Source organism: Anomaloglossus baeobatrachus, chromosome 5 (genome assembly GCF_048569485.1).
Source record: "Anomaloglossus baeobatrachus isolate aAnoBae1 chromosome 5, aAnoBae1.hap1, whole genome shotgun sequence".
Taxonomy (NCBI): Eukaryota; Metazoa; Chordata; class Amphibia; order Anura; family Aromobatidae; genus Anomaloglossus; species Anomaloglossus baeobatrachus.
In genome coordinates, this window is record NC_134357.1 from 592323460 (window position 1) to 592336414 (window position 12955).

Sequence of the window (12955 nt, forward strand, 5' to 3'; positions counted from 1 at the left end):
GTACATGGGGGAGGAGGAGAGAGGGACTGATATAGATGGAGAATGTGAGCTGTACATGGGGAGGGGAGGAGAGAGGGACTGATATAGATGGAGAATGTGAGCTGTACATGGGAGGGGAGGAGAGAGGAACTGATATAGATGGAGAATGTGAGCTGTACATGGGAGAGGGAAGGAGAGAGGGACTGATATAGATGGAGAATGTGAGCTGTACATGGGAGAGGGAAGGAGAGAGGGACTGATATAGATGGAGAAGGTGAGCTGTACATGGGGGGGGGAGGAGAGAGGGACTGATATAGATGGAGAATGTGATCTGTACATGGGAGAGGGGAGGAGAGAGGGACTGATATAGATGGAGGTGAGCTGTACATGGGGGAGGGGAGGAGAGAGGGGCTGATATAGATGTAGAATGTGAGCTGTACATGGGGGAGGGGAGGAGAGAGGGACTGATATAGATGGAGGTGAGCTGTACATGGGAGGGGGGAGGAGAGAGGGACTGATATAGATGGAGGTGAGCTGTACATGGGAGAGGGGAGGAGAGAGGGGCTGATATAGATGGAGAATGTGAGCTGTACATGGGGGAGGGGAGGAGAGAGGGACTGATATAGATGGAGGTGAGCTGTACATGGGAGGGGGGAGGAGAGAGGGACTGATATAGATGGAGGTGAGCTGTACATGGGGGAGGGGAGGAGAGAGGGACTGATATAGATGGAGAAGGTGAGCTGTACATGGGAGAGGGGAGGAGAGAGGGACTGATATAGATGGAGGTGAGCTGTACATGGGAGAGGGGAGGAGAGAGGGACTGATATAGATGGAGAAGGTGAGCTGTACATGGGAGAGGGGAGGAGAGAGGGACTGATATAGATGGAGGTGAGCTGTACATGGGAGAGGGGAGGAGAGAGGGACTGATATAGATGGAGGTGAGCTGTACATGGGGGAGGGGAGGAGAGAGGGACTGATATAGATGGAGAATGTGAGCTGTACATGGGGGAAGGGAGGAGAGAGGGACTGATATAGATGGAGAATGTGAGCTGTACATGGGGGAGGGGAGGAGAGAGGGACTGATATAGATGGAGAATGTGAGCTGTACATGGGAGAAGGAAGGAGAGAGGGACTGATATAGATGGAGAATGTGAGCTGTACATGGGAGGGGGGAGGAGAGAGGGACTGATATAGATGGAGAATGTGAGCTGTACATGGGGGAGGGGAGGAGAGAGGGACTGATATAGATGGAGAATGTGAGCTGTACATGGGAGAAGGAAGGAGAGAGGGACTGATATAGATGGAGAATGTGAGCTGTACATGGGGAGGGAAGGAGAGAGGGACTGATATAGATGGAGGTGAGCTGTACATGGGAGGGGGGAGGAGAGAGGGACGGATATAGATGGAGGTGAGCTGTACATGTGGATGGGAGGAGAGAGGGACTGATATATATGGAGAATGTGAGCTGTACATAGTCAGCATAGTCAGCAGCAGGAATAACATACTCTCCCCATAAAAGGGCAGGAGGGGTCAGAATGACTCACATAGTTTCTCCATAAATGTTTGGGGGGGGCTGGATTTAGCAGGAGTCACATACTCTCTATAAATGAGCAGGGGGTCAGCAGGAGTCTCATACTCTCTCCATATAAGGGCAGGGGGTCAGCAGGAGTCACATACTCTATAAATGGGAAGGGGGTCAGCAGGAGTCACATACTCTCTCCATACAAGGGCAGGGGTCAGCAGGAGTCACATACTCTCTCCATACAAGGGAAGGGATCAGCAGGAGTCACATACTCTCTCCATACAAGGGCAGGGGTGAGCAGGAGTCACATACTCTCTCTATAAATAGGCAGGGGGTCAGCAGGAGTCTCATACTCTCTCCATACAAGGGCAGGGGTCAGCAGGAGTCACATACTCTCTACATATATGGGCAGTGGGTCAGCAGGAGTCACATACTGTCTCCATATATGGGCAGGGGTCAGCATGAGTCACATACTCTCTCCATATAAGGGAAGGGGGTAAGTGGGAGTCACATACTCTCTCCATATAAGGGCAGGGGGTCAGCAGGAGTCACATACTCTCTATAAATGGGCAGGGGGTCAGCAGGAGTCACATACTCTCTCCATATAAGGGCAGGGGGTCAGCAGTAGTCACATACTCTCTCCATATAAGGGCAGGGGGTCAGCAGGAGTCACATTCTCTCTCCATACAAGGGCAGGGGTCAGCAGGAGTCACATACTCTCTCCATATATGGGCAGTGGGTCAGCAGGAGTCACATACTCTCTCCATATAAGGGCAGGGGGTCAGCAGGAGTCACATACTCTCTCTATAAATGGGCAGGGGGTCAGCAGGAGTCACATACTCTCTCCATATAAGGGCAGGGGTCAGCAGGAGTCACATACTCTCTATAAATGGGCAGGGGGTCAGCAGGAGTCACATACTCTCGCCATAAATGAACAGGGGGTCAGCATGAGTCACATACTCTCTCCATACAAGGGCAGGGGTCAGCAGGAGTCACATACTCTCTCCATATATGGGAAGTGGGTCAGCAGGAGTCACATACTCTCTCCATATATGGGCAGGGGTCAGCATGAGACACATACTCTCTCCATATATGGGCAGGGGTCAGCAGGAGTCACATACTCTGTCCATATAAAGGGCAGGGGGTCAGCAGGAGTCACATACTCTGTCCATATAAAGGGCAGGGGGTCAGCAGGAGTCACATACTCTCTCCATATATGGGCAGGGGGTAAGTGGGAGTCACATACTCTCTCCATATAAGGGCAGGGGGTAAGTGGGAGTCACATACTCTCTCCATATAAGGGCAGGGGGTCAGCAGGAGTCACATACTCTCTATAAATGGGCAGGGGGTCAGCAGGAGTCACATACTCTCTCCATATAAGGGCAGGGGGTAAGTGGGAGTCACATACTCTCTCCATATAAGGGCAGGATGTCAGCAGGAGTCACATACGCTCTATAAATGGGCAGGGGATCAGGAGGAGTCACATACTCTCTTCATATAAAAGCAGGGGGTCAGCAGGAGTCACATACTCTCTCCATATAAGGGCAGGGGGTCAGCAGGAGTCACATTCTCTCTCCATATAAGGGCAGTTGCTCAGCAGGAGTCACATTCTCTCTCCATATAAGCAGGGGTCAGCAGGAGTCACACTCTACAAATGGGCGGGGGTCAGAAGGAGTCACATACTCTCTCCATATAAGGGCAGGGGGTCAGCAGGAGTCACATACTCTCTCCATATATGGGCAGGGGGTCAGCAGGAGTCACATACTCTCTCCATATAAGGGCAGGGGGTCAGCAGGAGTCACATACTCTCTCCATATATTGGCAGGGGGTCAGCAAGAGTCACATACTCTCTCCATATATTGGCAGGGGGTCAGCAAGAGTCACATACTCTCTCCATATATGGGCAGGGGGTCAGCAGGAGTCACATACTCTCTCCATATAAGGGCAGGGGGTCAGCAGGAGTCACATACTCTCTCCATATATGGGCAGGGGGTCAGCAGGAGTCACATACTCTCTCCATATATGGGCAGGGGGTCAGCAGGAGTCACATACTCTCTCCATATATGGGCAGGGGGTCAGCAGGAGTCACATACTCTCTCCATATATGGGCAGGGGGTCAGCAGCAGTCACATACTCTCTCCATATATGGGCAGGGGTCAGCATGAGACACATACTCTCTCTATAAATGGGCGGGGGTCAGAAGGAGTCACATACTCTCTCCATATAAGGGCAGGGGGTCAGCAGGACTCAGATACTCTCTCCATATATGGGCAGGGGGTCAGCAGGAGTCACATACTCTCTCCATATAAGGGCAGGGGGTCAGCAGGAGTCACATACTCTCTCCATATATGGGCAGGGGGTCAGCAGGAGTCACATACTCTCTCCATATATGGGCAGGGGGTCAGCAGGAGTCACATACTCTCTCCATATATGGGCAGGGGGTCAGCAGGAGTCACATACTCTCTCCATATATGGGCAGGGGGTCAGCAGCAGTCACATACTCTCTCCATATATGGGCAGGGGTCAGCATGAGACACATACTCTCTCTATATATGGGCAGGGGTCAGCAGGAGTCACATACTCTCTCCATATAAGGGCAGGGGCTCAGCAGGAGTCACATACTCTCTCTATAAATGGGCAGGGGGTCAGCAGGAGTCACATACTCTCCCCATACAAGGGCAGGGGTCAGCAGGAGTCACATACTCTCTCCATATAAGGGCAGGGGGTAAGTGGGAGTCACATACTCTCTCCAAATAAGGGCAGGATGTCAGCAGGAGTCACATACTCTCTATAAATGGGCAGGGGGTCAGGAGGAGTCACATACTCTCTTCATATAAAAGCAGGGGGTCAGCAGGAGTCACATACTCTCTCCATATAAGGGCAGGGGGTCAGCAGGAGTCACATTCTCTCTCCATATTTGGGCAGGGGGTCAGCAGGAGTCACATACTCTCTCCATATATGGGCAGGGGGTCAGCAGGAGTCACATACTCTCTCCATATAAGGGCAGTTTCTCAGCAGGAGTCACATTCTCTCTCCATATAAGCAGGGGTCAGCAGGAGTCACACTCTACAAATGGGCGGGGGTCAGAAGGAGTCACATACTCTCTCCATATAAGGGCAGGGGGTCAGCAGGAGTCACATTCTCTCTCCATATAAGGGCAGGGGGTCAGCAGGAGTCACATACTCTCTCCATATATGGGCAGGGGGTCAGCAGGAGTCACATACTCTCTCCATATATGGGCAGGGGGTCAGCAGGAGTCACATACTCTCTCCATATATGGGCAGGGGGTCAGCAGGAGTCACATACTCTCTCCATATATGGGCAGGGGGTCAGCAGGAGTCACATACTCTCTCCATATATGGGCAGGGGGTCAGCAGGAGTCACATACTCTCTCCATATATGGGCAGGGGGTCAGCAGGAGTCACATACTCTCACCATATAAGGTCAGGGTTTCAGCAGGAGTCACGTACTCTCTCCATTAATGAGCAGGGGGTCAGCAGGAGTCACATACTCTCTCTATAAATGGGCAGGGGTCAGCAGGAGTCACGTACTCTCTCCATTAATGAGCAGGGGGTCAGCAGGAGTCACATACTCTCTCTATAAATGGGCAGGGGTCAGCAAGAGTCACATACTCTCTCTATAAATGGGCAGGGTTTCAGCAGGAGTCACATACTCTCTCCATTAATGAGCAGGGGATCAGCAGGAGTCACATACTCTCTCTATAAATGGGCAGGGGGTCAGCAGGAGTCACATACTCTCTCTATAAATGGGCAGGGGGTCAGCAGGAGTCACATACTTTCTCTATAAATGAGCAGGGGGTCAGCAGGAGTCACATATTCTCTCTATAAATCGGCAGGGAGTCAGCAGGAGTCACATACTCTCTCCATATATGGGCAGGGGGTCAGCAGGAGTCACATACTCTCTCCATATATGGGCAGGGGGTCAGCAGGAGTCACATACTCTCTCCATATATGGGCAGGGAGTCAACAACTCTCTCCATAAATGGGGGGGGGGGTCAGTGGGAATCGCAGACTCTCGACAGGTGAACCCCACAGAGCAAATAAGAGATTGAAGTCGTTTATTTGTAAAGAAAGACTTAACTAAATGGCATAAAACTCTTCAGAGCTGAAGCAGCGTTTCTGTGTGTTACTAGGAGGAAGACAGAGGCGGAGGCGCCGGCTGGGTCACCAATAACACTGGAGAAAAGGGTCGCCCCAAAATCTCATAACGGAAAGTCTTCATAAAAGTCTCCCCAAGGACCTGTGAGATACGAGGTGCCTCCGGAGGATGGGCCGGTGCCCGGGGGGAGGCAGCCAGCAGAGGGCGCTGCAGCAGGAGGTCAGCTCTGTGCCCATTACTCTGGGGCCTCGGGGTGCAGAAATCCGGACAGTCCACGGCGGAAGCTGCAAATAATGATCCGGAATATCCGATAATCCAGCACTAATTAATACTGCCCCATACGATTACAAGGAATACCGCAGAATATAACTCCCAACATCCATTGAAGTTAGTGGAGAATGACTCCCATTGTGGTTAATGGGGTCGGGGGCAGATTTCTTGTATTAGTGTATTGAAGTCGCTTCTTTCAGGGGGAAATAGATTTCTTTAAAATAAATTAGTAAAAAATATTATTTTTGTTATCCGGGTGAGTCTGTGCTTGTTACATCGTACCTACCGGGGAGGGGGGGGCGAGTCGCCCCAATAACCTAAGCACAGGGAGCAGCGCTGTCAGTAGGTTAGTCACGGCGCCCCCTAGGGTGCGGCAAGCGTCAGTAGGTGAGCTGCGAGGCCTTCTTATTGAAGCAGGGTCTGTCGGTCAGAGACGTGGACGTCCTGAAGAGGCTGTGGTCGTGTTTCAGGACCAGCTCCAGTTCCTGGAAGTCCTGCAGCCGGGCCACATCTTTATCCTAAAAGAAGATGACGCAGAAACGGTTAATAGAATGCTGATCTTAGTGGCAGGTGCTGTCTGTACAGTACAGCCGGTATCTGCCATGTGTGGAGCAGGCTCAGCTCTGGATGCTGCTGTTAGTGGCAGATGCTGTCTGTACAGTACAGCCGGTATCTGCCATGTGTGGAGCACTCAGCTCTGGATGCTGCTGTTAGTGGCAGGTGCTGTCTGTACAGTACAGCCGGTATCTGCCATGTGTGGAGCAGGCTCAGCTCTGGATGCTGCTGTTAGTGGCAGGTGCTGTCTGTACAGTACAGCCGGTATCTGCCATGTGTGGATCAGGCTCAGCTCTGGATGCTGCTGTTAGTGGCAGGTGCCGTCTGTACAGTACAGCCGGTATCTGCCATGTGTGGAGCAGGCTCAGCTCTGGATGCTGCTGTTAGTGGCAGGTGCCGTCTGTACAGTACAGCCGGTATCCGCCATGTGTGGAGCAGGCTCAGCTCTGGATGCTGCTGTTAGTGGCAGGTGCTGTCTGTACAGTACAGCCGGTATCCGCCATGTGTGGAGCAGGCTCAGCTCTGGATGCTGCTGTAAGTGGCAGGTGCTGTCTGTACAGTACAGCCGGTATCTGCCATGTGTGGAGCAGGCTCAGCTCTGGATGCTGCTGTTAGTGGCAGGTGCTGTCTGTACAGTACAGCCGGTATCTGCCATGTGTGGAGCAGGCTCAGCTCTGGATGCTGCTGTTAGTGGCAGGTGCTGTCTGTACAGTACAGCCGGTATCTGCCATGTGTGGAGCAGGCTCAGCTCTGGATGCTGCTGTTAGTGGCAGGTGCTGTCTGTACAGTACAGCCGGTATCTGCCATGTGTGGAGCAGGCTCAGCTCTGGATGCTGCTGTTAGTGGCAGGTGCTGTCTGTACAGTACAGCCGGTATCCGCCATGTGTGGAGCAGGCTCAGCTCTGGATGCTGCTGTTAGTGGCAGGTGCAGTCTGTACAGTACAGCCGGTATCTGCCATGTGTGGATCAGGCTCAGCTCTGGATGCTGCTGTTAGTGGCAGGTGCTGTCTGTACAGTACAGCCGGTATCTGCCATGTGTGGAGCAGGCTCAGCTCTGGATGCTGCTGTTAGTGGCAGGTGCTGTCTGTACAGTACAGCCGGTATCTGCCATGTGTGGAGCAGGCTCAGCTCTGGATGCTGCTGTTAGTGGCAGGTGCTGTCTGTACAGTACAGCCGGTATCTGCCATGTGTGGAGCAGGCTCAGCTCTGGATGCTGCTGTTAGTGGCAGGTGCTGTCTGTACAGTACAGCCGGTATCTGCCATGTGTGGAGCAGGCTCAGCTCTGGATGCTGCTGTTAGTGGCAGGTGCTGTCTGTACAGTACAGCCGGTATCTGCAATGTGTGGAGCAGGCTCAGCTCTGGATGCTGCTGTTAGTGGCAGGTGCTGTCTGTACAGTACAGCCGGTATCTGCCATGTGTGGAGCAGGCTCAGCTCTGGATGCTGCTGTTAGTGGCAGGTGCTGTCTGTACAGTACAGCCGGTATCTGCCATGTGTGGAGCAGGCTCAGCTCTGGATGCTGCTGTTAGTGGCAGGTGCCGTCTGTACAGTACAGCCGGTATCTGCCATGTGTGGAGCAGGCTCAGCTCTGGATGCTGCGGTTAGTGGCAGGTGCCGTCTGTACAGTACAGCCGGTATCTGCCATGTGTGGAGCAGGCTCAGCTCTGGATGCTGCTGTTAGTGGCAGGTGCTGTCTGTACAGTACAGCCGGTATCTGCCATGTGTGGAGCAGGCTCAGCTCTGGATGCTGCTGTTAGTGGCAGGTGCTGTCTGTACAGTACAGCCGGTATCTGCCATGTGTGGAGCAGGCTCAGCTCTGGATGCTGCTGTTAGTGGCAGGTGCTGTCTGTACAGTACAGCTGGTATCTGCCATGTGTGGAGCAGGCTCAGCTCTGGATGCTGCTGTTAGTGGCAGGTGCTGTCTGTACAGTACAGCCGGTATCTGCCATGTGTGGAGCAGCCTCAGCTCCTGAGCCCGATCCATGCACCCACCGTAGGATGTTAGGAAGGGGGTGATATTTGGAGAGTCCCGGAGCCCCCCCAGCCCCCCCGGTGCAGCACATCGCACCTTCCTGAGCATGGTGTTGGGTAGTTTCCGGATCTTCTCCACGCCCTCGGGGCTCACCCCCAGCTCGTAGCAGCAGACGCGCAGGAGTTCCCGGTACGTCAGCTCGTCCCGGTCCATCTCCACCTCGATGAAGTCGTTGTCCCCGGGGGAGCTGCTCTGGATTCGCACCTTCAGGACTAATTCTGAGACAAGACACGAGGACACAATTACATTATCCCCGTCCTCTTACCGCGAGAGACACTGGGTCTACACCTCGGCCGGCTGCAGACACGGTCCTCACCTTTCATAGTGGATGGGAAGGCTCCGGTAAAGAAGAAGGGTTGGAACACTTGCATAGGTCCCCCGTGAGCGCCCCCGTGTGGGAGGTTAGAGGGCACCGGGGAGTAGATGCTGCAGTTCTGGGTGACGCTCTGGACGGGCGGGTGCGGACATTCCTGCGGGATCTGGACCTCTCCGTTATAGAACAGGGCCGGGAACTTGTCCTCCTTCGTCACCGATGTCGTGATGTGAATGTTCTCCACCCCATTGTTCAGCAGCGGGAAGCTGGCGATGGGCGGTGGCGGCGGGGGAGGTGGCGGTGGCGGCGTGGAGTGGGACGTACCATTCTCAATGCAGGGGGTGGGAGTCTCTGCTTTGGGGCTTTCGCGGGTGTACGTGAAGGGGAAGGTCGGGTTGGACAGATAATTGGGGATGAACGATAAATCTGACTCCGGATTATGGTCATCGGGCTCCAAATCCTCAACTGCAAGAAATGACAAACATCAACCAACGTACAGGACCCTACACTGCACCCCAAAATCAGGACCCCCGCTACATGTCACTGACTGGAAATCATCTACTACACTGACAAAAGAGGATTATACGAGCTATGAAAGAAAGCAATCACCGCACAGCACGAGACCCCGCACAGCACGAGACCCCGCACAGCACGAGACCCCGCACAGCACGAGACCCCGCACAGCACGAGACCCCGCACAGCACGAGACCCCGCACAACCACAAGATCAGCAAACCCACACCCTGAAATACTCTGTGCTGCTGGGTCCTGTCCCTTCCTCTATGTATCTCTGTGTCCTCCTATAAGATCAGCGCTCTCCTCTCCTGAAATACTCTGTGCTGCTGGGACCTGCTCCGTCCTCTATGTATCTTTGTGTCCTCCTATAAGATCAGTGCTCTCCTCTCCTGAAATACTCTGTGCTGCTGGGACCTGCTCCTTCCTCTATGAATCTCTGTGTCCTCCTATAAGATCAGTGCTCTCCTCTCCTGAAATACTCTGTGCTGCTGGGACCTGCTCCTTCCTCTATGTATCTCTGTGACCTCCTATAAGATCAGCGCTCTCCTCTCCTGAAATACTCTGTGCTGCTGGGACCTGCTCCTTCCTCTATGTATCTCTGTGTCCTCCTATAAGATCAGTGCTCTCCTCTCCTGAAATCCTCTGTGCTGCTGGGCCCTGCTCCTTCCTCTATGTATCTCTGTGTCCTCCTATAAGATCAGCGCTCTCCTCTCCTGAAATACTCTGTGCTGCTGGGACCTGCTCCTTCCTCTATGTATCTCTGTGTCCTCCTATAAGATCAGTGCTCTCCTCTCCTGAAATGCTCTGTGCTGCTGGGACCTGCTCCTTCCTCTATGTATCTCTGCGTCCTCCTATAAGATCAGTGCTCTCCTCTCCTGAAATACTCTGTGCTGCTGGGACCTGCTCCTTCCTCTATGTTTCTCTGTGACCTCCTATAAGATCAGTGCTCTTCTCTCCTGAAATACTCTGTGCTGCTGGGTCCTGCTCCTTCCTCTATGTATCTCTGTATCCTCCTATAAGATCAGCGCTCTCCTCTCCTGAAATACTCTGTGCTGCTGGGACCTGCTCCTTCCTCTATGTATCTCTGTGTCCTCCTATAAGATCAGTGCTCTCCTCTCCTGAAATACTCTGTGCTGCTGGGACCTGCTCCTTCCTCTATGTATCTCTGTATCCTCCTATAAGATCAGCGCTCTCCTCTCCTGAAATGCTCTGTGCTGCTGGGACCTGCTCCTTCCTCTATGTATCTCTGTGTCCTCCTATAAGATCAGTGCTCTCCTCTCCTGAAATACTCTGTGCTGCTGGGACCTGCTCCTTCCTCTGTATCTCTGTGTCCTCATATAAGATCAGCGCTCTCCTCTCCTGAAATACTCTGTGCTGCTGGGACCTGCTCCTTCCTCTATGTATCTCTGTATCCTCCTATAAGATCAGTGCTCTTCTCTCCTGAAATACTCTGTGCTGCTGGGTCCTGCTCCTTCCTCTATGTATCTCTGTATCCTCCTATAAGATCAGCGCTCTCCTCTCCTGAAATACTCTGTGCTGCTGGGACCTGCTCCTTCCTCTATGTATCTCTGTGTGCTCCTATAAGATCAGTGCTCTCCTCTCCTGAAATGCTCTGTGCTGCTGGGACCTGCTCCTTCCTCTATGTATCTCTGTGTCCTCCTATAAGATCAGTGCTCTCCTCTCCTGAAATACTCTGTGCTGCTGGGACCTGCTCCTTCCTCTATGTATCTCTGTGTCCTCCTATAAGATCAGTGCTCTCCTCTCCTGAAATACTCTGTGCTGCTGGGACCTGTTCCTTCCTCTATGTATATCTGTGTCCTCCTATAAGATCAGTGCTCTCCTCTCCTGAAATACTCTGTGCTGCTGGGACCTGTTCCTTCCTCTATGTATATCTGTGTCCTCCTATAAGATCAGCGCTCTCCTCTCCTGAAATACTCTGTGCTGCTGGATTCTGCTCCTTCCTCTATGTATCTCTGTGTCCTCCTATAAGATCAGTGCTCTCCTCTCCTGAAATACTCTGTGCTGCTGGGACCTGCTCCTTCCTCTGTATCTCTGTGTCCTCCTATAAGATCAGTGCTCTCCTCTCCTGACATACTCTGTGCTGCTGGGACCTGTTCCTTCCTCTATGTATATCTGTGTCCTCCTATAAGATCAGTGTTCCCCTCTCCTGAAATACTCTGTGCTGCTGGGACCTGCTCCTTCCTCTATGTATCTCTGTGACCTCCTATAAGATCAGCGCTCTCCTCTCCTGAAATACTCTGTGCTGCTGGGACCTGCTCCTTCCTCTGTATCTCTGTATCCTCCTATAGGATCAGCGCTCTCCTCTCCTGAAATACTCTGTGCTGCTGGGACCTGCTCCTTCCTCTATGTATCTCTGTGACCTCCTATAAGATCAGTGCTCTCCTCTCCTGAAATACTCTGTGCTGCTGGGACCTGCTCCTTCCTCTGTATCTCTGTGTCCTCCTATAAGATCAGCGCTCTCCTCTCCTGAAGTCCTCTGTGCTGCTGTGGGTAATATTGGGGTGCTGTTCTTACCCCCCAGCGCTCTCTTGATGTCTCGTTTGGATGTCAGCTGGGCGGCTCGCTCCCCTTTGCTGGTGAAGACGTCTTTGTCGGCTCCGGCCTCTAGCAGGAAGGTGACCACACGGAGGTGATTCCTTTTACACGCCCAATGGAGACAGGTCCTGGGGGGACACGATATGGAGAGCGGAGAACAGGAGTGTATATATATACTGTATAGTGTACACAGACGCCCTCACCATCTGTGTGTATATATACAGTGTATATATACTGTATATATATAAATACTGCGTGTGTACTGTGTATATATATGTGTGTGTTCTGTGTGTGAGTATATATATCCTGTATACACACACCACCTGTGTGTATGTGTACATATACTCAGTGTATACTGTGTGTGTATATATATATATACGGTATATACTCTGTGTGTGTATGTGTATATATATATATATATATATATAGTCTGTCCACACACTCCCCATATGTGTGTGTATATATATACATCCTGCGCACACTCCCCATCTCTGTATATATATACCATATATACTGTGTGTGTGTACTGAGTGTATATATATATCTCCTGCACACACTCCCCATCTCTGTGTGTGTGTATGTATATACTGTGTGTAGTGTGAGTATATACACCGTGCGCACACTCACCACCTCTGTGTATGTATATATATATATATACTGTGTGTGCTGTGTGAGTATATACCCTGCGCACACTCACCACCTCTGTGTATGTATATATATATATACTGTGTGTGCTGTGTGAGTATATATCCTGCGCACACTCACCACCTCTGTGTATATATATATATATACTGTGTGTGCTGTGTGAGTATACACCCTGCGCACACTCACCACCTCTGTGTATATATATATATATATATATATATACTGTGTGTGCTGTGTGAGTATATACCCTGCGCACACTCACCACCTCTGTGTATGTATATATATATATATACTGTGTGTGCTGTGTGAGTATATATCCTGCGCACACTCACCACCTCTGTGTATATATATATATATACTGTGTGTGCTGTGTGAGTATATATCCTGCGCACACTCACCACCTCTGTGTATATATATATATACTGTGTGCTGTGTGAGTATATATCCTGCG

At 51.8% G+C, this 12955-nt stretch overlaps 1 protein-coding gene across 1 annotated transcript in view; it reads right to left on the reverse strand.

Moving 5' to 3' along the window:
- Positions 1 to 5562: 5562 nt before the first annotated feature.
- Positions 5563 to 12955, reverse strand: part of ANKRD40 (ankyrin repeat domain 40) — a 12695-nt gene continuing 5302 nt past the window's right edge. The window contains exons 2-5 of the mRNA XM_075348002.1: positions 11839 to 11987; positions 8792 to 9253; positions 8512 to 8693; positions 5563 to 6408 (exon numbers count right to left, since the gene is read on the reverse strand). Of these exons, the coding sequence (XP_075204117.1) occupies positions 6271 to 6408; positions 8512 to 8693; positions 8792 to 9253; positions 11839 to 11987 (931 nt within the window). The 3' untranslated portion in view covers positions 5563 to 6270. The remainder of the gene's footprint in view (positions 6409 to 8511; positions 8694 to 8791; positions 9254 to 11838; positions 11988 to 12955) is intronic.